The sequence below is a fragment of the Odocoileus virginianus genome, chromosome 24 (assembly GCF_023699985.2).
Source record: "Odocoileus virginianus isolate 20LAN1187 ecotype Illinois chromosome 24, Ovbor_1.2, whole genome shotgun sequence".
Taxonomy (NCBI): domain Eukaryota; kingdom Metazoa; phylum Chordata; class Mammalia; order Artiodactyla; family Cervidae; genus Odocoileus; species Odocoileus virginianus.
The window spans coordinates 26,062,454-26,089,011 of record NC_069697.1 but is presented as its reverse complement, the minus strand read 5'-3'; the positions used below and the strand labels follow the sequence as shown (position 1 = coordinate 26,089,011).

At 43.9% G+C, this 26,558-nt stretch overlaps 1 protein-coding gene across 1 annotated transcript in view; it reads left to right on the top strand.

Moving 5' to 3' along the window:
• SLC4A8 (solute carrier family 4 member 8) overlaps positions 1–24,014 on the top strand; it is an 80,324-nt gene extending 56,310 nt beyond the window's left edge. The window contains exons 17-25 of the mRNA XM_070454398.1: positions 2,053–2,166; positions 5,562–5,723; positions 6,623–6,874; positions 9,579–9,647; positions 10,877–11,050; positions 13,929–14,066; positions 15,550–15,641; positions 17,533–17,628; positions 18,765–24,014. Of these exons, the coding sequence (XP_070310499.1) occupies positions 2,053–2,166; positions 5,562–5,723; positions 6,623–6,874; positions 9,579–9,647; positions 10,877–11,050; positions 13,929–14,066; positions 15,550–15,641; positions 17,533–17,628; positions 18,765–18,777 (1,110 nt within the window). The 3' untranslated portion in view covers positions 18,778–24,014. The remainder of the gene's footprint in view (positions 1–2,052; positions 2,167–5,561; positions 5,724–6,622; positions 6,875–9,578; positions 9,648–10,876; positions 11,051–13,928; positions 14,067–15,549; positions 15,642–17,532; positions 17,629–18,764) is intronic.
• Positions 24,015–26,558: the final 2,544 nt, after the last annotated feature.

Below are 26,558 nucleotides of genomic sequence, written 5' to 3'. Positions count from 1 at the left end.
TGCTTCTGTTATGTCTATACCATTTCTGTCCTTTATTTTGCCCATCTTTGCATGAAATATTCCCTTGGTATCTCTAATTTTCTTGAAGAGATCTCTAGTCTTTCCCATTCTATTGTTTTCCTCTTTTTTTTGCATTGTTCACTTAGGGAGGCTTTCTTATCTCTCCTTGCTATTCTTTGGAACTCTGCATTCAAATGGGCATATCTTTCCTTTTCTCCTTTGCCTTTAGCTTCTCATATGGTAGTTTTATTCCTACTTGCAGGGCAGCAAAGGCAACACAGACATGAAGAACAGACTTTTGAACATAGTGGTGAAGGAGAGGGTGGGATGATGTGAGAGAACATCCTTGAAACATATACATTGCCACATGTAAAATAGTCAGTGGAAGTTTGCTGTATGATGCAGGGAACCCAAAGTCCGTACTCTGTGACAAGCTAAAGGATTGGGATGGGAGGGAGCTGGGATCGGGGTTTGAGAGGGAGGGGACATATGTGTACTTATGGCTGATTTGTGTTGAAGTATGGCAGAAACCTTCCAATATTGTAGTTATCCTCTAATTTATGTGTCTGTGTGTGTATGTGTATATATATACACAGGATGTATCAGGATGGAGGGTGGTGACCATTAGAGACGATTGAGAGAGAGAGAGTCCCTGCCATCAACAGGAAGGGAAAACCCATGAAACAACCAGGCCCATAGGAGACAGCAGTCATTAGATGGATGCCATCCTGGGATATAAGTGCCATGGGAGTTCAGAGGAGAGAAGGACCCTGGGCCCCAGGATGGGCTTCTTGTAGGGCAGCTACATGTTCAGAGAATTTATGTAGCATTCAGAGGAGAACTAAAAAAAAACAGGGAAGGGGAGCTGGAAACCTCAGGTTTCAAATGAAAGCAAAGTCAGCTTAAGGTGTCAGCGATGTTACATGTGGCCAAGATATATCTGGCTCTTCCAACAAGGAAGCTCAGATTAAGGTGGGCATACAGTGGGCACTAGACACTGAGGGGGACTGTGTTTTATTAAAAATACAAAACTATAAAGTTGGTTAGTCAGTCCTCTTAGGGGCAAAATGTTGGTGAGGGGCTTTGGAGAAAAAAAAAGGTGTAGGAAAGGCGTATAGGAAGTACCAGGGTGGAGGGTGGTGACCATCAGAGACGATTGAGTGGAAGTCGTGATACTTGAGTGGATGTAAAGCAGGGAGCTGCCCATGGGGTCACCTGGAGGAATAGCCGCTGAGGCAGAGGGATGAGCAAGTGCAAAGGCCCTGAGGTGGGAGAGAGTCTGGTGTGAGTAAGAAACAGCAAGGAGGGCTGTGTGGCTGGGACAGGCAGAGTGAGTTGGGGAGCATTAGGACCTGGATCAGAGCAGTAATGATATCAGATGTGTGTGGGCCTCACTGGCCAAGGAGGTCTCTGGGCTTTTTAGCTCCATTGAAGTGAAGAGCCATTTCAGGGTTTTGGTAGAAGAGTGACATGATCTGACTTGTGTTTTGAATGCTTATTCCAGCAGCTTTACATAAGGACAGAGGCAGGGTTAGGAGTCTGCTGCTGCTACAGAGACAAGAGCTGCCGGTGCCCCTGATCTGGTTGGGAGCTACGGGGTAATGAGAATGGGTTAGATTGTGGGCGTGAGCTGAAAGCAGAGCCAATAGGACTTGCAGATGGATTCGATGTTGGGGCTGAGAGCAAAGACGAGCTGGTGCTGCTGCGAAAGTCTTGGTGCAGCTGGATCTTGTTGGTCCCAGGAAATCTTATCCTGAGTTCTCAGAGCTATTCCCTAAATGCTGGGCCCAGATTCTCTAAACAGAACTCCTCAGACTTTGGAGTGCGTCCCAGTAGAGTTTGTTAGAGGATTCATTCTTCGTTATGATTCCCACACTTTGGTGGTATTAATTTGGGCATGTTAACATAGTCCTGTTGTTTAAATATGCTTGTATTAATTGACCGATAAAATTAAAGCATTCTTCTGAGCATGTTTAAGCATTTTACCATACCTGAGTCTTTTCTATTGTGTTTAATCTACTGTAACACATCTGCAATCCTTTTTCATGCCAGGTCCGCTCCATGGTGAGTGACTTTGCTGTTTTCCTCACTATCTTCACAATGGTGATTATTGATTTTTTGATTGGAGTACCATCACCCAAGCTTCAGGTTCCCAGTGTGTTCAAGGTAAACAGATGTTAGGGTACTTGGTGCCCTTATGTAGCTCATAGAATCTGATCCTGAGTTATTTCAGGGGCCTCTCCTTATACTAATCACATATTTTGCAGTCCTCTAAATCTGAGTTGTGCTGCTCATGACATACCATTCAGAAAAGCAAACTCTTCAGGCTTGACCGAGTTCAAATCAGAGAAGTCAGAAAACCTAATGTTGTTTAATGAATGAAAAACGTTATTTATTTTCTTAATGCCATTTACTGTTTTTAATATGTGAAGATTTATGACAATGAAATGTGGGAACTTGCCTGGTGGCCCAGTGGCTAGGACTCCATACTCCCAGGCAGGGAGCCGGGTTCGATCCCCGGTCAGGGAACTAGATCCCACATGGCTCAACCAAGAGTTTCCATGCCACAGCTGTTAATAAGATCCAGTGCAGCCAAATAAATAATTAAAAAATAAAACAATGGAATATTCATATCTACATAAACATATACCAAAGACTGTGGGAATATGGGTCTCTGGAACAAGTTCTGGTTCACAGTACTTCACTGAATATCAGCTGTCTTAGGAAATCAGAAAGGGTGAAAAGGCTCTTTGTAAGCCTCAGTCCTGCTCCTCAAGTACCTTGTCCCATGAGGAAGTGAGGCGGTGGAGGAGCTTCACCCTCAGTCTAGGGCCCCCCCCACCCAGAGTAATCGTGACCTCTCTTCAGCCCTAATTCATTGTTTGTATATATATCTCTCTATAATCAATACTGTTGTTTATCCAAAAACCTATACAAAAAGTAAAACAGATGATATAAACATGGGGATTCCAAATCTGTTTCAGTTTAGGGGCAACTACTGGGGAAACTGAGGAAATAGAACAGCTGAGCTCAGTTCCACAGATCCCCACAGGGTGGAGAGGAGAGGAAACCTGGGTGTCCTTGGGGACTGGAGAGGGGCCAGGAGAGGAGGGAACGGGGGAGGCCGGGCAGGAGGAGGAGGCCGGGAACGCAGGCCCGTGGTAACTTGTAAACACCCAGCACAGTCGGCCTTCGTCTTCCCTTTCTCTCTCCCTGAAGCAGGCCTGGTTAAAAATATCTTTTTCTGTATTGCTTGAAAAAATTTTATTTCGTTTTGTTAAATTCAGTTGAAATGCCACCCAGTTAGAAATTGATGGATTAAAAAACATCCTCTTTAAAAGTACATACCTCCTAGAATATATATCATTCTCACCCTGTGTAAATGAGTGCGATCAGCTTTTTCTCTAATAGGTGACTGAGGTCAACACTGCAGGAGGAATGGATTTTGTGTAAAAATAAGTAATCTCGGAGCATTAAGCAGTTCTTGGAAGGGTTCCCTGATGGGTAGGCTTAAGATAGTCAGAAGGCACTGAATTTCTGGGACATCTGGGAAGAAGGCCTCTCTCTTGAAGATGGGAGAGACGTCAGAGAAAATGGGAGAATGTCAAAGGCAGTGTGGCTCATTGGCAGGCCTCCCTTTCAGGAAGCAGAGAATATATTTTCTTCTTTCTTCTTTTCACTATTACACCACATGACCCCCAGTGACCAAGACCCAGTCTGAAGACTCATACTATTATTGATGGGTTAATGCAGAGTACATCATGAGAAACACTGGGCTGGAAGAAGCACAAGCTGGAATCAAGATTGCTGGGAGAAATATCAATAACCTCAGATATGCAGATGACACCACCTTATGGCAGAAAGGGAAGAAGAACTAAAGAGTCTCTTGATGAAAGTGAAAGAGGAGAGTGAAAAAGTTGGCTTAAAGCTCAACATTCAGAAAACTAAGATCATGGCATCTGGTCCCATCACTTCATGGAAAATAGATGGGGAAACAGTGGAAACAGCGTCAGCCTTTATTTTGGGGGGCTCCAAAATCACTGCGGATGGTGATTGCAGCCATGAAATTAAAAGATGCTTACTCCTTGGAAGGAAAGTTATGACAAACCTAGATAGCATATTAAAAAGCAGAGACATTACTTTGCCAACAAAGGTCCGTCTAGTCAAGGCTATGGTCATGTATGGATGTGAGAGTTGGACTGTGAAGAAAGCTGAGCACCGAAGAATTGATGCTCTTGAACTGTGGTGTTGGAGAAGACTCTTGAGAGTCCCTTGGACTGCATGGAGATACAACCAGTCCATCCTAAAGGAGATCAATCCTGGGTGTTCATTGGAAAGACTGATGCTGAAGCTGAAACTCCAATACTTTGGCCACCTCATGCGAAGAACTGACTCATTGGAAAAGACCCTGATGCTGGGAGGGATTGGGGTCGGGAGGAGAAGGGGATGACAGAGGATGAGATGGCTGGATGGCATCACTGACTCGATGGACATGAGTTTGGGTAAACTCCGGGAGTTGGTGATGGACAGGGAGGCCTGGCATGCTGCAATTCATGGGGTCACAAAGAGTTGGACACGACTGAACTGAACTGAATGTTGGTCAGGGATTAATAAGTTTTTGTGTTGACCTAACAATTTAACTACCATTTCGAACATTATTACTAAGGAAACACAGATTCTATAAACTTTCAGAACCTAACCTATTCATAATTTGGGACTTGGTGACATTATTGAAGAGTCTTTGAATCCTAGAATGATAACCAACGTGGAACCAAATACTTTGGATTAAAATCTTTGCTTTGTTCATGAGTTTGGGGCCAGTTTGTATCCCCAGCCTTTTATCTTCCATCCCTACTTGCCAATCAAAGTGAACTTTTCTTCCCCAGAGTACCCTGGCATTTTTTTTTGAGATCTAGGAGAGTTTAATTAGTTTATAAGATTTATGAACAGTGGTCTTACAGGGTCCCAGATCATGCGAGTCCCCAGATTCAGTGTTTTGGTCTCCTCTCTCAGGTCTCTAGGGCCTGGACCTTGTTTCATTGCTGATGGGAGGTGGGTCTTGGACCAGGCCCCTGAGTTTCCATGTAACTGGCTCTATATTGCCTTTATTTGTGCTGTAAACATATATGATATGGCTTCTTGTGGGGAGAGTAGTGAGGAGGATAATCAAAGTTATATATATTGTCTTTGGAAGTTATCAATTCTTCTTTAAACAACAGATTTTGTTATTAGTTAATATATTTTATCTGGGTCAATGCAGAGATAAAGTCACTTTTTCTGTACACAGGAGTTTGGAGAGCCAGGGAAGGAAGTGAAGGATTGGTGAATATTCCATAAGAAATTGACAATTGAGGACTGACTCTTTCAAAGGAGATTTGGAACAAAGTCATAGATTTTCTAAGGAGTTGCTGTATTTCACGCCCCCTTTTTTTTTTTTTTTTGAGAATTTTCATTCAAGAATAAAAAGAAATGTGGTTATTGTGATTCAGTTTGATCTGTTTTGCTCTAATGACTACAGTTAACTTAAAATACAAAATTAAAACCTTGCTTTTTCCCTTTAGCCAACACGGGATGACCGAGGGTGGATTATTAGTCCCATTGGCCCCAATCCCTGGTGGACTGTGATTGCTGCTGTTATTCCAGCACTGCTCTGCACTATTTTAATATTCATGGACCAGCAGATCACAGCCGTCATCATTAACAGGAAGGAACACAAACTCAAGGTAAGAAAAATTTCTGACCTAGAATAATGGCATAATAATAATGGCAACCTATTACATCTTTAAAAAATTTTAGGAAAAGCCCATTTAGACCAGGAACTGTAGAACCTGGGTAAAAGCAGTCATGGAAGGAGCTCATACAGAGTTTCCAGGGGTTTCTGACTCCTTCATTAATGATAGAGATTGGTTTGGAGATGAAACTAGAGTAGAGCATGATTGTACAATGTGAAGGAAGCTTGGAATCCATTACTCTCCTCTCAGACCTATGGGGGAGGTTGGTGGGCAGAATTCTTGGTTGTCCCTATATGGTCACATGCTCTGGTCCAGGATTGTCTTCCTGAGGTTCAGGTTAGGGCTTGGACCACAGTTTCCTGGAGACAACTGTTCTCCCATTGGTGTCCATTACTGAGGTTTCCAGACTGAACCTTGAGCCCAAGAATCCTAGGAGGTAGGGTTGGTGCCAATACATTTATTGGTGAGAGGCTTCATGACTTGTCTCTATTCCTTCATTACCTAGAGTAGGCAACATCCATATTTGGCAAGGAATGGGGAGTGTTTATAGGAACCTATCTATCGCCAACTCCTGTAGGGTCGATCCTCTAGAATGGTCAAGATGTGTCTCTGGCTACTCTACCGAGAAAGGATGGATCTTTGAATATGTGATACTCAGGGTGAGATCTGGGGACACTTGGATAAAAATTAGATATTGGCATGTGTAGGACACGCTAAGGTTTCTCTTTCTTCTCTGTTCCCTCCAAACCAGGAGGGGCTGAAAGACTCTTCTGGAATCCCTGGACCCCTTCCTTATCCTTCCTGCTTTGGGCCTGAGACTCTTAGCTCACTGTCCTATGTCCCACTACAGCCAGCCCACTGATGGTGATGGAGACTCTGTTTCCCCACAGAAAGGATGTGGCTACCACCTGGACCTGCTGATGGTGGCCATCATGCTGGGTGTCTGCTCCATCATGGGCCTGCCCTGGTTTGTGGCTGCAACTGTCCTATCCATCACGCACGTGAATAGCCTCAAGCTGGAATCTGAGTGCTCTGCCCCAGGAGAACAGCCCAAGTTCTTGGGCATCCGAGAACAGAGAGTGACAGGCCTTATGATCTTTGTGTTGATGGGCTGCTCAGTCTTCATGACAACTATATTAAAGGTAAAACTATTCATTCGTTCATTAGGTAGATATTAAGTGCCTGATTTGTGCTGGCAATGCAGTGGTATGACAAATAGGTACACATACAAACACCTGCCCTGAGGAGTTTATTCTAAGTGGAGGATGACAGACAAGATGTAGTTAAGGAAGTTAGTTAAGAAAATAAACAGGGTAATTACAGAATGTAATATGTGATCAAAAGAAATATACAGTGTTGTATGGTTCTATAGAGAATTAAAGGGATGTGTTTTGTTAGTGTGGTCAGAGAAGGCCTCTCTAAGGAAGTGGTGTTTAAGATGAGATGGAGCCAGCCCTGCCATGCGTGGTGGGAGAGGACATGGGGGGAAGGCAGAAAAGCAGTCTAGACAAGTCCTGAGGTGAGAAATAATGATACATGTTCTAGGAGCTGCCAGGGCCGCGTGGCTCAGGGATGTTAAGGCAAAAGCACGCGAGATGAGACTGAAGAGGGCAAGGACAGATCATGTAGGGCTTGTTGACACTGGTAAAGGTAACCTTCAAAGGGCTTTAACAGTAGAGGGACATTATCCATTTAGTATTTTTTTAAAAGGTCTCTCTGGCTCATATCTAGAGAATAAGTATTTAAGGTTGAGGAAAAGTAGAGGTAGAGAGACTGGTGAGTCTGTTACAGGTGAGAGAGGATGGCGGTTGGATAGGGAAGTTGGTAGTAAGGAATGCATAAAAGGCATGTCTTCTGTATATCTTGGAGGAGATCAGGTCTCGCTGGTTGACTGAATATGGAATGGGAAAATGGAAAAATCAAAATGACTGCTAAGTTTTTGGCTTGACCGTCTGGGTGGAGAGTGATGGCATTTAAAGTGGAAAAGACTGTATGAAGGAGGAAGTGATTTTGTAAGGGGTGGGCTGTGATCAGATTTGAGTGAGATGTCTGGTAGGCATCTGAGTGAAGAGGCTAGGGGAGGTTACTAGACTAAAAATATAAATGTGGGAGTCAGCAGCACATCAGTGGTAGTGAAAGCCAGGGGCATAGATGAGCTCACTCAGGGGGAAGGGTAGCTATAAAAGAGGAGGAGTGGAGAGAAGAGCAGAGTCCACAGAGGCCTGATGTTTAGAAAGTCAATAGAGGAGGAGACAGCAACAGAGACTCAGAGGAGCTGCCAGAGGGGGAGGGGGAGAATCACAAGTGTATGATGTCGGGGAGTTCAAGCGAGGGGAATGACTGGTTGGAAATTGTCTGGAAAAATGAAGACCAAACCAAGATCATTGGGTTTGGCAACATGGAGGCCTCATAAGACTTGCCAAGAGCAGATTCATTGGAACAATACTGTAGAAGCTGAGTGATGGGATCGGAAGAGTATATAGGTGGTGAGAAAGTAAAGAGAGTGTGGGCAGACAACTCTATAAAGTTTTTTCTATTAAAATAGAACAGCAAAATGGGCAGTGGCTGATATGAGACATGGGGTGAAAAGAGGATTTTTGGAAAGATGGAAGCTACCTTGAACATGAGGAAAAAAAATTTTTGTGGCTGAAAGGCCTGCCTGTGGGAAAAACAGGATAAAAAAGAAAGTTCAAGCCCCAGCCATTGTGGAGCACTTACTTATCTCCCTTGCCTCCTCCCACCTTTTTAGTGACTTGTCAACCACTTCGGCCTACAATGCAGATGCTGTTTAAGGGTGCAAACTGGCAGAGGTGGGACAGGATTCTGAACCCTCCTCCTGCCCCCTTACCTTCCACTTAATCTTGCCACCTCTCATCATGCCCCTTCCCATTCTACTCTCTGCCCCTGGCCTACCTCCACCCCCAACTCTGATCTGGGTGCCATCTGGAGGAGCCCAAAGGTGTCTGCTCCTTTGGGAACATAACCATGAAGTCATGGTGGTGGGCATTGTCTGGCCTTCCTAGTACAGTCTCAGGAGGATTCTTTTGGGAAATCATTCAGTAGTTCTTCTAACGAGGTTAGCACCAAATTGAGATGTCTACTCACTCTAGAGCCAGAACAACGTAAAATCCAATGGGGATTTTCTAGTTCAAAGAAGAATTATGTTTAGAAATGTTCTTTAGCCCCAGAATAAAAGCAAGTTGAGTGTAGTCTTTGCAGTGATATTTTCTTTGCCTTAATTCCATGGGCCTCATTACCTCGTAAAGTTGCTCTGAAAATTACCTAGATGGGTATAATGTGGGAAGCCTGCATGTGTATTCAAGTGCAATAGAATCATGTTGCCATTTCTCCCCATTCTTTATTTGACAAAATACCCCCCTACCCCTGCCCTCAAGTCTCTGATTAATAAAAAGCAAATGCTTTTAGCCTATATTAAAATATACCAAATCCCTGAGGAGATGATTAGGTGATTACAAAAGATTTAAAAGATTTCAGTTCTGTAAAAGAGATGGGTGAGTGTGTGTGTGTGCATATATATGTGTGTGCCTGCCCATTTCCCTGGAGGAGGAAGAACCAGATGGGGAGAAGATGTGAGGCCTATGATTTAACCAGGACCAGATTACACTTACATGTAATCATTTCATTTCAGAACAAAATGATTTGTATCACTGTCAGCTTCTGTTTTCGCTTCTGCTTCTCAATCATGTAAAGACAGCAGAAGCGAATGCAGCATTTCTGCAGTGATTTTGTGAGTTTGCTTCTTTCTTGGAGGTTTGGCAGTTTATATAATCTTGAGTGTGCTGTGATACCACATTGAATTTCTGGTCTCTGCCCTTTCATCTTCAGTTTATCCCGATGCCGGTCCTGTATGGAGTCTTCCTCTACATGGGAGTGTCTTCCCTGCAGGGAATTCAGGTACTGTGGGGTTCAGTCAGGCAGCATCTTCCCTCTGTGAGCTCCCCTTCCTGACCAGGGAGAGCAGCTTCCCTAGGGAACCACAAACCAGTTCTTGAGGGACTATTTCCTAGTCTTGCTGCTTAAGCTCTTTTAGACATTCCCTTGGACACTGGGCAAAATATAGTCATGTTGGCATGAGGGCACAGAGACTTCCAGGGTGGCCTGACTCAGTGCCATGGTTCCAGGCCTTCGTCAGTTTTATTCAACAGACAGTTATCCGACATGTGTTAAACACTAGGTATTTTGTCAGATGCTAGTAAACTTAGATCTGAAAGGTTGGTCAGAAGCCAAACGGGCTTCTACACATGCATATGTGCATGTCAGGTTGCTTCAATTGTGTCCTACTCTTTGTGACCCTGTGGACCATAGCCCTCCAGGCTCCTCTGTCCATGGGATTTTGCAGACAAGAATACTGGAGTGAGTTACCATGGATGACACTAGTTTTGGTGCCAGGCTGAAGTGTGTGGGGGTGTAACTGGGGGTACATTGGTGAAGAGATTGGGAAGTCATGGGAACTGCCCCAGGTAAGCAGGTATTACTTCTGTCACACGTTGTCTTTCCCCATCTATCAACTCATTCCTCTGAGTCCTTTGAATTGAGAAAATCAGGAGCTAACTTGTGTTAGCTCATTTTATCATAGATAAAATGATAATTTAGCTGCTTCTTCTATTGGTGGCTGGTTCCTCTTTGTTATTTTGGAATGTCCAGGAGTCACTTTTATACACTGAGTTCTTTGGGCAGGTTATTTAATCTCTCTGAGTCTCTGTTTTCCTTTTTATAATATAAGGATATTTTCTATATCCAGAATGTTGTGAGGTTTCATTTTATCTTTTTTCTTTAAATAATTTGTGAAAAGCTCCAAACTCCTCCAAGAACAAATAGATTTGGACTTTTAAGCAGAAGAATGCCATTGGCCTATTTTGTTTTCAGTACTCCCTAAGAAAGAGCTCTTTCAGGAGCTACAGTGTGGATAGAAGAAAGACAGTTGAACTGAAAATGAGAAGAGATTTAAATGTCCCTTACCAACCTTGGCCAAATGACCTGTTCTCTTTGAGACTCAGTTTCTACTTCTGTCAGGTGGAAATGGTATTAGCTACCTTTCAGAGCCTATGATATAACAGACATGAATGGGCCCAACAAGCCCGAGGGAAACCACCGAAAGATAAGTGCTGGTTCCCTTTCTTCAGTTCTTTGATCGTCTGAAGCTCTTTGGGATGCCTGCGAAGCACCAGCCAGACTTCATTTACCTCCGGCATGTGCCGCTGCGCAAGGTGCACCTCTTCACCCTCATCCAGCTGACCTGCCTCGTCCTGCTCTGGGTCATCAAGGCATCGCCAGCTGCCATCGTCTTTCCTATGATGGTGAGTTTTAAAAGGTATTGTTCTTTATTTTAAAAAATAGTGATAAAATAGGCATAATAGAAAACTTACCATCTTCACTATATTTAACTGTACAGTTCAGTGGCATTAAGTACATTCACCTTGTTGTGCAGCCATCACCACCATCTTTCTTCAGAACCTTCTTCATCTTGCAAAACTTGAAACTCTGTACCTGTGAACCAATAACTCCCCTCAATCCCTGGCAACCACCATTCTAATTTCTGTCTTTATGAGTTTGACTCCTCTCAGGACCTCATGTGAGTGGAATCACAGTATTTGTCCTTTTGTGACTGGCTTGCTTCACTTAGCATAATGTCTTCAAGGTCCATCCATGTTGTGTCAGGGTGGGTTTTTTGGAGAACATCCATCCTAATGGGTGTGAGTTAATATCTCTTTGTGGTTTTGATTTGATTCTAATGTCCTCAGTGATAAGTTATGTTGAACATCTTGTTGGTATATCTTCTTTAGAGAAGTGTCCAAGTCCTCTGCCCATTTTGAGATAAGGTGATTTGTTTTTCTGTTGTTGAGTTTTAGGAGTTCTTTCTGTATTCTGGATATTAGTCCCTTATTGATGGTGAGTCCCTGTTTTTTTGGTTGGTCTTCATAGACCAAGCATTATTTAGGGGACCTTGAGGTGTGGATGCATGTGTGTAGTAGTTTGCCATGTTTTTTCCAAGACCATCCATCTGCCTTTCTGCCTGTCTGTATTTCTTTCTATTTATTAATATTTCTCTTTCTTTCATGAATCTGATATGAGAGTGTCAGGAAGCATTTAACAAGAGGCTTCCTGTGTGCTGTTTTGGATCTGTCAGGAACCCTCTGGCCCTTATTAATTCCTGAATATTCAGGAATTAAGAGGAGAGGCACACCTTTCCTGGGGCTAAGGAATCCAGGCATTTCTCATTGCGGTGATGAGTACCCTCTTCCTTTTTATGAGCCATACGGTAAAAGGTGATTGTTTGCAACTCTCTCTTTGATAGGGATCACGTTACAGTATATATGCCCACGCCATGTTGATTAAAACACCTTTGCTACATCAGAGCTTGGGTCCCCGTGTCCTTCTTTCTATTCTTTCTTTCTCTCTCTCTCTCTCTCTCTCTCTCTCTCTATCTATTTCTGGTTAATTCCTTGGAGCGTGGAAGCCCGCTGAGCTCACTTTCTTGCCCGGGCTTCTAAGACCCTCTCGAGAAGGCACACTGTGCCTTCATCCACTCGAGAGGGCACCCGGTGCCTATCTGCAGCAGCGCGAGCCCTAAGAATAGGGCTCTATTGGCTTTCCGCGTAAACCAGGGGATACAGCCTCTTTCTCTCTCTTACTTTCTTATCGTTGACTCCAGACCACCAGGTTCTGGTCCATTAAAGGACCAACAGGAGAGAGGACTCTTCATGTTTATGATAATTTGCATATTATCTGAAAGCAATATGGTTCCAGTTTAGAATTCATTGCAATCAGAAGTGTCTATGGTGGTGGAAATGCACTGTTTCAAGTCACTGGGAGAGAGGAAGAGGTGTCTAGCACTGATGAGTGGCTGGGACACCCTTACCTCCTTTCAAAGGGAAACAAGGGCTTTGGGAAGGAGACCAGGAAAGCTGGACTATGTGGTGCAACCGGTGACAACCTATTTCCTAAAACCAGGGTGATGATGAAATACATGCCACCTGACCACCGCACTGTTTCATCTTGTCCTCTTGATGCCTTCCTCTCTCTGGCTCACTCTATGTCACGAGAATGCCGAGCACTCAGTGTTTGAAAGTTACCCAAAGGATGGGCCTCCGGAGGGAAAAGGCCATGAGGGTAATATCGAGTATTCATTTACAGACTTTTGAAGTCTGTCTTCCTGGGAGAATATTCAAGGATGGGGAAACTTTGGGGTTCTTTTCCCCCAATCTCCTAGATATATATCTTCCTGATGGGATTCTCAGTTTTGTCAGAATACAGATAGGGTTCTGCACTGGGGTGCTATGTTCAGGGCTTGAGTGTTTGGTTAAAGAAATAGCAAATTCCCAGTGACTCCTGAAAGAGATACTTTCAATTTTGGATTTATTGTGAAAATAGTTGTTGAAATTAAGAAGAAATGAATGCAGTTAGCCAGATTTGCCCCATTTCTGGTCCAGTCACCGGACTTAGCTGGTGAACACCAGTCAGTCCAGGCAGGGCATTGTGGCTTATTACTGGTTCTTCTTTGGCTGAAATGGCCCTAATGGGGAGAAAGTAGAGAAGTAGTTGAGAACTCTGGTCATTTCTAGTGAGTCGATTAGCTGTCATATTTTAGGCAAGTTACCTTCTCTCCCTAAGCCTCAGTTTCCTCATTTACAGAATGAGTGTCAAACCACATCAGAGACCAGAGACAGAAACCACTCGAGATCCATGTGGCAGACATAAAGCAAGGCTTTGCAAGTAAATGTACAGGCAGAGGACCAGAGGAAATCCAGATGGCTCTTCAAGGCTCCCTAACCCTGTGGTGGCCCATGCTTGGGTTGGGTATAACTGGCCCCACCAAAACCATCTCCTAGAGAGGCTTGCCACCCCTATCCTGCCCTCTAGCCCTTCCAACTGGCCTCGAGCCAGGAAAAGACAGCTCTCAGGGCAATCTGATGATGAGGGTTTCTCTTTTCAATGAAGAAATTAAATTAGTTCAAGTAGAGAATTAATAAGTTGTAGAGTGATGATAGTTAAATAAAATATTGTATATAAAACACTTAGTATCTGGTACAGAGAGCCTCAATAAAAGGCAACTATGATGATTATTATGAGTTTGATTCTGCCTGACATGTCCTAGTCTGCTGTGAATGTAAGACTTGGTTTTTCACTCCAGAAGGGAACAAGCCTTTTTAGTTCATTTTCTCTGTATTTCTTCAGGTTTTGGCCTTGGTCTTTGTCAGGAAAGTCATGGATCTCTGTTTCTCTAAGCGGGAGTTGAGCTGGTTGGATGATCTCATGCCTGAGAGCAAAAAGAAGAAGTTGGATGATGCCAAGAAGAAGGCCAAGGAGGAAGAGGTCATAGTTCTTGCACCAACTGCACACTTTGCGGCAGCCTCAAATTACAGAACATAGGAAGGGCCACATGAAAAGTCAGCATGTCTGGAATCCCAAGGGTTATATTTAGGATCGGGGAAGATTACTCTGAAGATATTCTCAGCTGATATCTGTCCTTCATCTTTAAATTTGATAACCAGTTGTTTTTTCCTCTGTTTGTCTACAGCCTACTTACCAGGTTTACACTTAGAATATGAATGTGAATCTGCTTTTATTATCAGATTGAATAGTTTATGTTTTCCCAAAGGTCTAATTTGATAATTATTCAAAATCTATTATTTTCTGACAGTATTTGTTACATACTTAATTGCAGATGGTGTTGTGGTTCACAGAGATAACTTGTATAGGACTTTCTGTCCTTTCTCATTTTCCTGAGCACTTGGCATCTGCCATCCACACAATGGACCTTCAGTCAGTGGCTTATAATATATGCAAAGAATGGATGTGTAGCAAAATGAAAATACCAGTCCAAGAATGAGCCTGAAAGAGTTTCCACATCCAGTTAGTGCCTGCCTGAAATAGGCACTTTGAAATTCATTTTAGAGGAATTTTTCCCCAAAATCTTGAATTTTGAAAATCTAATTTTTTTAAGATATAATTGACACATAATATGGTGTAAGTTTAAGGTGTACAGTGCAATGATTCTGTATAAGGATAAGCCAAAAATTCAATCCCTGGGTCAGGAAGATCCCCTGGAGAAGGAAGTGGTAACCCACTCCAATATTCTTGCATGGGAAACCCATGGACAGAGGAGCCTGGTGGGCTACAGACTATGGGGTCGCAAAAGAGTCAGACACGACTTAGTGACTGAACAACAACAACAAGCCTAAAGTAAGTTAAACCAAAAGTAGGATAGTCCAAAAGTCCACAGGGTATGTTATTCTGGGGGATTTCACACTGGTTGTAGAGGAAAGGAAGACTAGAGTGAGTAATGTCCTCCACATCACCAACATTTCTATAGGGCTTGCCAGTGTGGGAATTAGGAGTAATCTCAGAGATAAAATCTCCAGACTGGAGTCTGGTGGCATCACAGAGCGCTAAGGGGTAGGGCTGTGATAGGTGAAGGTAGTCAATGAGATGAGTAAGTTCTGGGGTTATAATATCCACCCAGCCTTGTGACTATAGTTAACAATATTGTTGTTCAGTCGCTAAATCATTTGCAATGCCATTGGCTGTAGCCTGTTGGGCTCCTCTTTCCAGTAAATTGGTAGTTGTATCTAAAGGTTTACTCAGATTCAGGGTTTTTTTTTTTTTAAGTACTGTTCAGTAGGTGCAGATATTGGATTGTCACTCATTTTATGGTGAGTCAAAACTATGAAAGAACATAGCTACATTCTCTTATAATAAATGTGAGAGAAAATTAGGTGGAAATTATAGGGATTGAAAAATGGGCTGGTGTAGACTACCTTGATCCAAGGTAAAATAATGTCTCTTTTTCTTGCAGGAGGCTGAGAAAATGTTAGAAATTGGGGGAGACAAGTTCCCCTTAGAGAGCAGGAAGTTACTAAGTAGTCCTGGAAAGAACAACAGTTTCAGGTAAAGCTCCCAGAACATGGAGGAGTTGACTTCTTTCGGTGGTTCTGTAAACATTCTGGCTCTGTGGTGGGGGTTGGGGCATGAATGCAGCTGCTGGCATAAAAAGCTAAACATTCAACCTCTCAGGTGCAACCTATGAAAACACCCTTCCTTTCATGCCCTGAGGGCCTGCCATGCGTCAGCCACTGTGCCAGTTATGGGAGTCATGGGAGGACCCTGCTTCCAAAGTTCATGCTCTCCTCAAACCAGTGCTCTTTCTGCCTATCTCTGCCACCTTCCAAAGGTGAATAGGATACAGGCTATGCTTGTCATTCTAGTGGACATGAAGTTCCCATGCTTATGCAAGTCTTTTGGGGATGGGTAGCCAAGCCCCTCCCAGCTTGGCTCATGGCTACTGCAGTCCTAGAACCCAAGGGGAAACTGAACTGGGATTCCTCCAATTCCTTACTTCTGCCAGTGATCTTAGCCTTTTGGTCTGTTCAACCTATTCGTGGTCTGCTCGCCACAAATCACAGGATGCTAAATCGGTCCATTTGTGCTTTCATTCCTGGCATTTTGTTTCCACTTTGAGAGGGGAATACACAAGCTGAAAGAAGCCCAGAGGTGGAGAGGGAACAGAAAAGGGAGAGAGAGGGGATCTGGGCCATCTAGATGCTGGATAATTTACTGCTGACTTATTGAATTGATTGTGGTTTATACTGAGGGAGAGAAGAGGAAAAGCTTTTCTTTGGCCTTTTATTCATTTATTTATGACAACTGAAAGTAATATATATTTAAGGTATGCAATATTATATATAATATATAAATATATATATAGTAAAAGAATTACTTTAATCAAATTGACAGCATATTCATCACTTCCTATACTTACCGTTCCTTTTTTGTGGGTGGAGAGAACAGCTGAGATCTACTTTCTTAGCAAATTTCAAGTATACAATACATTCTTATTGCTAACTATAGTCACCATGCTCTATATTTTAAGTCTTCAGAACTAACTCATCTTTTAATGGGAAGTTTGTACCCATTGATCAATATCTCCCCTTGTCCCCCACCCCTCAGCCTCTGGTAACCACCATTCTAACTCTGTTACTATGAGTATTTAACTTAAAAAAAAAAACACTGACCACAAAGAAATGGAATCTTTGGTCCTTAATAAACTTTCCGTAAGTTGCCATGCAAGGAGCAGAGACTTTGCGTTCTCTGTGGTGAAGTGGGAGCCCTGTTCCTTTTCTAGCAGGTGTTGCCTCCTCTCGGCCTTTTAGAAGGAAACAGTCTGGCATGTGGAAAACTTCAGAGTATTGGGGGCTTGGCAGTTTCTAGGAGACCAAGGACAGGATTCAAGGTCTTGATTTTCCACTTAGGCATGTTTGACCTTGGACGGTCTCTTAACCCTACAAGCTTTGGTTTCTACACATTCAGAGTGAGGATGTTAATCATCTCTGTTGCTATAATTGTTAAGATACCACATTGTAAAAGACCTTTGTAAACTACAAATGGAAAAGATCTGGCCGTGTAAATGAGAAAAGGAACAAAGAGTGCTTAGCCCCATGCCTGGCGCACAGCGAGCGCTCAGTCAGTTGTAGCTCCTGATGCTGCCACTATGGGCATCACAGTGCTGTCACCAGCATCGCCAGAGGGGCCCTTCAGAGGAGAGCAGAACTGTGCAGGCAGGGCTGGCCACTTGCCAGCACCCCAGCCCAGCCCTCCGCTCTGACTCATGGGCCCCCTTGCCTTTCGAATTCCAACCATCTGGTTCCTAGTGCTGCGAGAGCTATGAGACGAGCCCCCTCAGACTTTATCTTTTCCCTTCTGGTGGGTGGCGGGCATCACAGACTGGGGTATATGTCTTATTTGTATGTCTGACACTGACTGTCCTATGCATTGATTTCAGATGTGACCCCTCTGAGATTAATATATCTGATGAAATGCCTAAAACCACGGTCTGGAAAGCTCTCAGTATGAATTCCGGAAACACAAAGGAAAAGAGGTAAAGAGAACTATAATTGCTGATTTTTATTTATTTATGGCTTTTAAAAGTAGAAATCATGTTGAAAGTAAACTGTATTTTAGGTGTAAAATTGAATTTATCTGTTAAATAGCACATCTAGGACTGCCGCTAACCTCACAGATTTGTTATAAGCCTAAAAGAAGCAAAAATGTTTTCCAACTATTTGAGCAGATACATTGTTTTGAGCTGCCCATTTACACAAGCCCAAAGTCAGGATGGAATTATTTTGGAATGTAAATTTGCTTTATCTGTTTCATTCCCTTTATCCTCTTTCTAATTCCCATTTCAAAATGAGTAGAGCATCTCTCTAGTGATTGCAGCCATACAAACTGGAAAATCCTTACAATATTTGGATAGTGTTGATAATATTGATACAGACTTTAACCTATTTAACTTGTTCCATAATGAGAATTATTGTCTCATAAATATTTTGAAATATTAAATTATAACTGTTTTCTTATTTTGAAAACCAAATTCTGAATATTGTTTGTCAGTAGCATAGATCAATCTTAATCTGGTTCATGAAGAAAAGGGAAAGACTTGAGGCATTTTTGCCTACATTGAAGTAGGCTGTGTACTCAAATTACATAAATAATTTTGTCCAAACACTAAGTCATCAGATAATTGAAGGTGAAATCTTAGGTCTTACTAAAGGCAATTTTTCTAGCTTAAAAATAAAGAAAAAATTCAGTAGGCTAGGTTAGGAGACTTGGCCTAGCTATTAATTTCATGTGTAACTGGGCAGACCACTATTTCTGGCACTTGGTTTATTCAGCCATGAAATGGGGGTAATAACTGTCTCATTCATAAGGCTGCTCTGGAAAGTCACAGCCACCAGTGGGTGGTAGTGGTGGGTTATTTCTTCATCGAATGGGTTAAAATAAATCTGTGCTGAATGTGAGTGAAATATAGAATCTTGTTTCCTTCAGAGGAAAATCCAGGCAGCTGTCGAAAGTATAACGCACATGATTATTTTTAGTTGAGAACTAGTCTACTTGTAAATGAACTTAAAATATAGCCAGATCCAAATTGTGGTGACATCTTCAAAGTATTGTGTTAAAAGCAGGAATGAATCATGTGTTCCCTTTTTGTCTAATTGTAACACTTTTGTTCAGTCTCTTCAACTAAAAGTCTTTGCTGGGCTGGAGGCTGTGGGCCGTGAGGTGCCACAGGGAAGCTCGGGTTACAGAGAAGATGGCGAGGGTCTCAGAGAAGAAGTGAGCCCCAGCCTGGCCCCGTCCTTGGTCCTGGCCAAGCCATGCGAGGTTGAGTTATTGGTGGTGTGCGTCAGAGGGCATCGCCAGGCGTGAGCATGGAAACAGACGACCACCTCCTGCTGGTACTTCTCCTTCCTTCTCTTTCTCTTCAGAACTGCCGCCATTGAAGACCCAGCTTCCACTTGCCAGACATTTCCTCTTCAGGTGGCTGGCCTGCTGAGCCATCTAAATCCATTCTGCCACTGAGGATTTTCCTCAGTGAGGTTCCTCTTGCTCAAGGACGGGGTGGGGGAGTGGGAGGAGAGCAGAGAGCAAAGGGAAGCCTCTCCGGTTGCATAGTGACTGCAGGCTCCTGGGCAGCCCTGGGCCTTGGTTTGGTTGCCTCCTCTGGGGGATGCTGGTCAGACCCAGAGGCTGTCAGAAGGTCTGCTCCTAGGAGGGTCCGCACCCTGAGCATTGGCAGTGCCAACCACAACAGCCAGAAGATGCCTCTGACCCAGTGCATCTTCCTCGCTCCCTAGCAGCAGCCTGCATAACTCAGCAAGAACCTTGGATGATGAAAGGGCCAAGAGGGACACACGCACTGGACTTGCTTAGCTCAGATGGGAAAAGGCTCAGGGGAAAATGATGAGTGAGGATGAGCAGCTTCACTTAGTTTCATTGATAGAGTAAGAGAATGAGCTTTAGTGGCTACAGAAGGAATTAGTTTAGACATCAGGAAGGACTTCCTCGCCTGAAGATTTGTCATACTGTCTGCTTCCTAGATATCTGGTGAAAGTTTGATTATAGTTATTTGTGAGTAGAAAAGGAGATAAGGGGTTTTCTATTGGGCATGTTGAGGAAACATCCGTGTCTTGCTGCTGTCTCTTGAGGACATATTTTGATTCCATTCCTGGAGAGATCCAAGTGCTTACATAATGTCTCCTTAGATGCCTTAGTCGCAAACCATCGTCAACTCAATGGACCAAACCACTTTCATCATCCTGGATTTTTTTTGTTGACACATGTTTTAACTTTCAGATGTAAAAAGCCACAATGGGGAAATGAACTGTAAGTGGTGAAATTAATTCTTGATTCAGTTTAAAACTATATTTCTACTTCTTGTCACCTCTTCTCTGTTGCAGTGAGGGTTTGGGCTCCATTGTGTATAGACTTTCCCTTCCTTTGTGCACAGAATGTGACTAACAAGCATGTTGGTACCCAAGGGATCTGATAAGTTTCCATCCTGGAAAATATTTGTACAGAGGGACGGCCCCTCAGGGTGCTCTCTTTCACAGGTGAAGAGTTGGCTACATAATCTTATTGAAGTTTACATTCCTTAGACTCCAAAAATATGTTGATGCTATTCTAGTCTTACTCTAGGGACTTTGATATTGAAGGAATCCTGCATTTTCCTATCTCCCTATCTCTTAGAGCCACAATTATTTTTAATACATAGATGATTTTCAAAATATTTAACAACTCGTACAGGATAGATACCAACCACTCAGAAAGGATGCCTGCTATAAACAAGCAGTATGTATGGCCATACCAGTGCCTACTGGCTGAGCATCACCCTGCTTTCAAATATTAAAGTGATATCCCTTTGAATTATGGCTATTGTTCCTGCTTGTCTAATTTCTATTCACAAGGCTGTTTCAGGGACAGCCTCAGCTTCCTTTCCTATGGTGCAGACAGGATCAGGCATGCTTCTTTGAACTCTATGGGCATTAAAATCTTTGAGAGCCAAAGCTTCACATTTTATCACTTTAGGATAAATGTAATCATTGTACCTGTTTACCTACCTGGTTTAGAAAAATCATAAGGCAACCCATCATTGAGAAAAGCTTTCTTGCTGACTTTCCCTGTCCCTCTCTGGCTGCTTCCTTGAACTTGCCTCCGTTCTTCTCTGTTCCCTGAGAACATCCCTCCTCTCTTCCCCCATCTTGCCCCTCCCATCTTTTCCTGCCACCTCTGTATAGGGAAGGTGGTGACTGCATCCTGTTCCCTTGGCCTCAGTGTGGCTACAAGGAATATAGCAGGGAAGTCTCCATCATGCAGCAGAACTGGGTGACAGTGTCGCTCCAAACATGTTTCTGCACACACTGATGTCTCATGAGGCCCTGTCCAGTGGGCTTCCTATCTTTGTTACCCTCCCAGGGTCCTGGCACAGCCTACTTTGGGAGGCTATGCCAGTCTTCTGGGGCGATTAAATTTTCCTCAAACAACAGCTAGCTCTGTTTGTGCTACATCTCAGTGGTAGGAACCACTCCATACTCTTCCTCTCTCATCTTTCCCAAATCCCACCCAGCACTCAATTCCAGTCCTGGCTGCTTCCCAGCTCAAGTCTGTAGCTGGTGACTATGGGTGGCAGAGTCAAGTTGGGACAGTGTTTAGGAAATTGAGAGTGATAGTGAAACAGAGGCCTCGTGTGTATGTGTGTGTGTCTGTGTGTGCATGTGTGCTTACTGACAAATAAGCATATCCAGGAGATTTCGTTGCTGCTACCGAACAGCCTCGTGCATCTAAGCTGTGGGAATATCACGAGAATATGGTCCTTCCCCCATTTAGGACTTCCCCTCTCTAGCCTGATAGAATTGCCTGAGGGCAAATACAGGTAGCTTAGTCTTAGAAAAAGGTGTTTAAGCTCAACGTTAAGGAGAAACTGATTTAGGGGTAGAAATCAAGGCAGGTAGTTAGGTAATTCCCATGCCCAGGCTTGCTTGGGCCAGAGAAGTAGTCCACCTCTTCTCTGACAAGGGGAAATTTCAGCAGTAGTTTGAGTGTTGACAGTCAGTGTCCTGATAGGCTGGTATTGTAGAGTAGGAACAGATGGAGGCCAGGGATTAAGAAAGTGATGGTGAGTGGAATCTTGATTCTAAGCAGAAAAAGTGGCATCTTAGTGGCATCACTAAGTGAGTGGGTTACTTCCTAATCTATGACTTAGGGAAGGGTTGGTCTAGGGAGAAGGTAAAGGTCAGCAGAAATGTGTTGTGAAGTTGCCCAAAATGTTGCTTACATGAAATGCAGGCTAATTCTTTGTAGCTGTTTATGATTTCAAACTTCTGATGATGAGACTGCCAGGAGGGCTGGTCTTTACTGCACTCAGCTCCTGTCCCCTCTCCTTGTTCGTATATTAAATTTGCCTTTGGGGTAGAGAGCTAGAGAACCATTCATTTCCAAAACAAGTTATAAATAGTTGCTCTTTCTATTTGTCTGAGATGTGACTGGCTTTTAAATTAGCCATAGATATTTGATCAAAATCTGGTATGCTAAGTCTTAGCATCTTAGGTTGACATCTATGACCTTTAAGAGGTCTCTGCTTTGGGGAGTCTGGTTTTTGGTCATCCAAAAAAGACAATTCCTTGTTTGACTTTATTTTCTACCTATTCTGTATTCTAGACTTTCCTCCTAATTAAGGAATCAGTAATTCTCCCTGAAACTTCTCTGTTGATTTCAACATCCATGTTCAGCATGTCCAGGTTTTCCTGATGCATAGGAGAAGGCTTGAGCCAAGGTCTCGTAGCTTTCATTCTAACTATCATCAGACATACTCTCCAGTATGTTCTTTCTACTAATTTGTCAGCTTCTCTAAATGTCTGCTTTTGCAGGAGAGTTAGCACATCCTCCGAGGATTTTTAAGCACTGCTTGCTAGTTCATTACTGCATTTTCCTTAGACTTCTCAGGTTCCCAAGCCACATCCTGGCAGGACAGTCAACATGCATCGGATATTCTCAACCTTCTTGACTTTCTTTTGGTTGTAGCTGCCAGACCTCCTAAGGTAGAAATTGTTCTTGCCGGTCCTAACTGACCAAATGAGACATCATCTCAGTTCTGCCCCCTTTTGCTGACTTGGCTTTTTCAAGCTCTCTTTCCCCTCCTTTCTGCTTTTTCCTCAGTCTTTCAAGTTCTTCTTGAAGGGAAAGAGTTTTTGCTCAGAGGTCCTAACAATCCCCTCCAGTGGGGGCTGGGAAGAAAGGGAAGGAGGTTGGATAGTTCTGGGGCTGCTCCAAAAGGGAACTTGATGGTTATTTGCCTTATTTAGGATGAGGGACTATGAATTCTCAAGCCCTCAGGATCATCCATATTTCAGTGTAAATAGAGAAAGACATTTCAAAACCAAATAGAAGGGATTTTTCTACCAAACCTACTTTTTGTCATTCTTGGTGCCCCTGGGATCTTATATTAATTATAGAGAATGGGGTAGTTGACTCAATTCACGTTTCTTTAGTTTCTTTATCAGAAGGAGGCTGACTTTCACAACCAAAGAGGTGTGAAGTAACTCTATCAAAAGAGGAAAGGAGTGTCACATGAATCTTTTCAATAGGAAACATTAGAAAGTGGGAAAATTCAACTACAGGCATAATTCTTTTAGGAAATTCTGTGCTCAAAGGGAATGGAATAGTTTCTGATCCTTCTGAAAAGAAAAAGAATAGCATTTTCTGAAACCTAACTCACTTTCAGCATTGGAGAATACAGAATTTTTCTTCTAGATGATGGCATTAATATTTCTGAGTGGGAGAGAGAGAGCCCACCCATGGCCCTTTCCCAAGCCCAGCAGGAATCAACAGAGCTTGGGTTCTCTTAGCAGGTTTGCAGTCGATTTCAACTTGCAGGTTTTTCACACGTGCAATAAACTGAATGTGCAATTACTCCTTTTGCAAAAGAGGCCAAAATCATCCTCCCCATACCTCTCCTCCATATTCACTCCTCCAAGATGATAAGCCTCCCTCTCGTTTATCTGTGTCTGTCTGTCTGATTGGTTAGATACAGCTGCCCTCCCAAGCACATGGTGTCAGGTGGAGAGCAGAGCGACCTTCCCACGGAAGGGGACAGCTTGAGGTGCTGGTACATTTCCCTCGTTTTCTATGTTCTTCTTTCTAGTAGGTCTCCTGTAGAAATAGAGATATTTTTGTTTTAGAGATTCCAAAGTATATATTTTTAGTGTAAGAAATGTACCCTCTCCACACTCCATGGTGTAAATAGAACCGAGAACACGTGTCATTGTGATAATCCCCTAGTGATCTGTGGTAGCAACAGGACCCCTGTCCCTCACCGCCTAGTCTCACGGTTTGTGTCTGTGAACCAAGGGGGTGATGGTGACACCTCTGCCTGCCCAGACCTTCCTGTGCTCAATGGGTGAAAAATAAAGTCTGTGTAACTGTTAATACCTATGGTGTTCTTTGAGCTTGAAACACGGGATCTGAGCCAAGGTGACCACGTTCCAGACTTGGGAAGAAGAATTACGAAGATGCGGGGGTGGGCCTGAAGAGGGGCCTATACGCTTTCCTGGGTGCAGATCCTGAGGATCCCTGGCTGGAGCCACAGAAGAGCCTAGAATGCCCTTTCTTTGCGGACCACTTAGACTTATTTTTGGGTCAAGGGACAGGATAGCATGAAAAGAAAGCTCACTTTGGAGCTACAACTAGGTTGATGTGGACAATTGCTAATATTTAAGGACTTGCCAACTGTCTAGAAACCCAGATTTTAAAGATCTACAGTCAGTCCAGATATTTTTGGTTTTAGGGGGCATGGGGCTCCATTTCTTTTCCTCTCAAATCCAGTCATTGGAGGGATGGAGGAAAGGGGAAGAAGGAAGGATTGGAGTAAAAGTGAAGTGAGCGAGGGGGTAGAAGGCAAGGGTAAGGGGAGAGCCAGCCAGCCAGCCTTGTGGAATGTGACTGGAAGGGCATCAGCTGGAAGCCTCCTGGACACCAGCCCTCTGTGGCTCTTCCAGCAAGGAAAACCAGGACAAGTGGCTGTGGGCCACAGGACAAGCCAGGGTTACGCCGCAGGGGGTGTGTGGGAAGGCTCCTGTGCAGGAACTGAAGCCAGTTTTCACCCATTAAGTTACACATGAAAAGTGCTCAAGATGGTACCTGGCGCACAAAAACACAGAGTAAGTAACAAGAAACCTGGAGGAAAGTGGTTCCTGGGTTGGTTAATGGCAGCAGTCACATCAGGGCTCTGGGCAGATTTTCTGCAGTTCTCGTGGGTTTCCCCCCTCACAGTCATAGGACGGCTCTAGAAGCTCTGGTCAGCACATCAGGCGGCGTAACTCTTCAGTACAGCAGAGGGTGAGGGGGCCTTTCTCCAGCTTCTCTCTCTCTCTCTTTTAAAGGGGAAAACTTCCCCCAGAAGCCCCCTGCCCCCAGCATGTCACTGGTCAGAATTGGGTCACATACGCATCTCTAAGATGGGAGAAGGGGATGGGATTGTCTTGTTTGGCTTGGACAAATTGTCTTCATTCTCCAGGGTTGGGCCCATCTTCCTTGACCATATTGCTGCTCTAATACTTGTACAAACTTCTGTTAGTAAGGAATAAGGCAGGAGCTGTAAGTGACCTGTAAGAATCTGCCAAAGGACTCAGAGGAACCTGAACCACGGGGCTTCCAGCAGAGCAGGAGCCAGGCTGTGAAAACAAAAGACTCAGGAGGCTGGGGAGCCTCCCAGCAGGTTAGAGGTATCCCACCTGCTTCTACCTGAGGACATTTTTAGTCTACTAATGCCTGGTCCCCACTCCACACTGATTACACAGACTCCCTGGGAATAAGCACAGACACTGGTATTTGTTAGATTCTCTCCAGATGGTACTTACGTGCAGGAAGATCAAACGTCAGCTGCTATCACGCTTCACCTTCATCTTGGCCTGACTCAGCTCGTCTGTGCCTGCTTCACTTCCAACCAGCTTATTCTCACCCTCCACTATGTATGTTTTCCTACCTTACAGCTCTTCTGCAGTGTCATTGTCTCTCTGCCCAACCTATCACAGCCTTAACCACCTCCAGATTCTCTCAGCTTCAATCCCCATGGCTCACAGCTTTCACTGTCTCTGTATTTCTAGAATCAGATTCCCAAGGTTGAGAATGTGATTGGGCCCAGCTCATTATTTCTTAGCCATATTTCTTAGGTCCCTGGCCAGCCTGTGAATCACGGGCCTTTGGGGCTGGGACCTCTAAGGGCCGACTGGGGAATAATGAGGGTCAAGCGGTAACAGATACAGCAGTTGAGGGATGTTCCTTCAGCAGAGGCTATGACTTGTTAGTGTCCCTTAGAAGGAGATAGAGCAATTGACGTGCCCATGTCCAAGGCTGATCCAAGGGTTACAGACCTGATCACAAGTTCACCCCCTTTACCTCTTGGTTGTGTTTAATTGCTGGGACTCACAGGTACAAGCTTGCAAGAAAAACGTGCAAGAATTACATTGCTCCCTCTTTCAACCATTGCCCCAAAGGTCCCTAGCAGAGCATACCCCTCATAATCTCACCTGTGGTTGATGTCAGTGCTCACAAGTGGAGGGAAGCACCGAGCTTCCCTGTCAGGAGACTAAGTGGGTGTGACTGAGGCTCTCAGCAAATGGCAAGTAAATAAGAGGGAAACCAGGAATAAACCTGCCAGGCTTCAAGTTCCAGCTCTGCCTCATAGCTGTGCAACCTGGGGCAGCTTGCTTCATCCTTGCCTCAGTTTCTTGCCTGCAAAATGGGACTGATAATACCGCCTTCTTTATAGGTGTATGGGAGAGACTAAATTAAGCAGGTAAGGCCAACCCCTCTCTGCCTTCCCTTGGTGCCTCCTCCAGGAGCAGGCTTGCCCCTCTCCTGCCTTCCTGGTCCTTGGACTTGCAGCTGTGTGGTGGAGAGGACCCCCTAGAATCAAGGGGAGAGGGGTCATGGTCACTGTAACCTTTGTGTGTGTGGTTCATAGGTATTGAA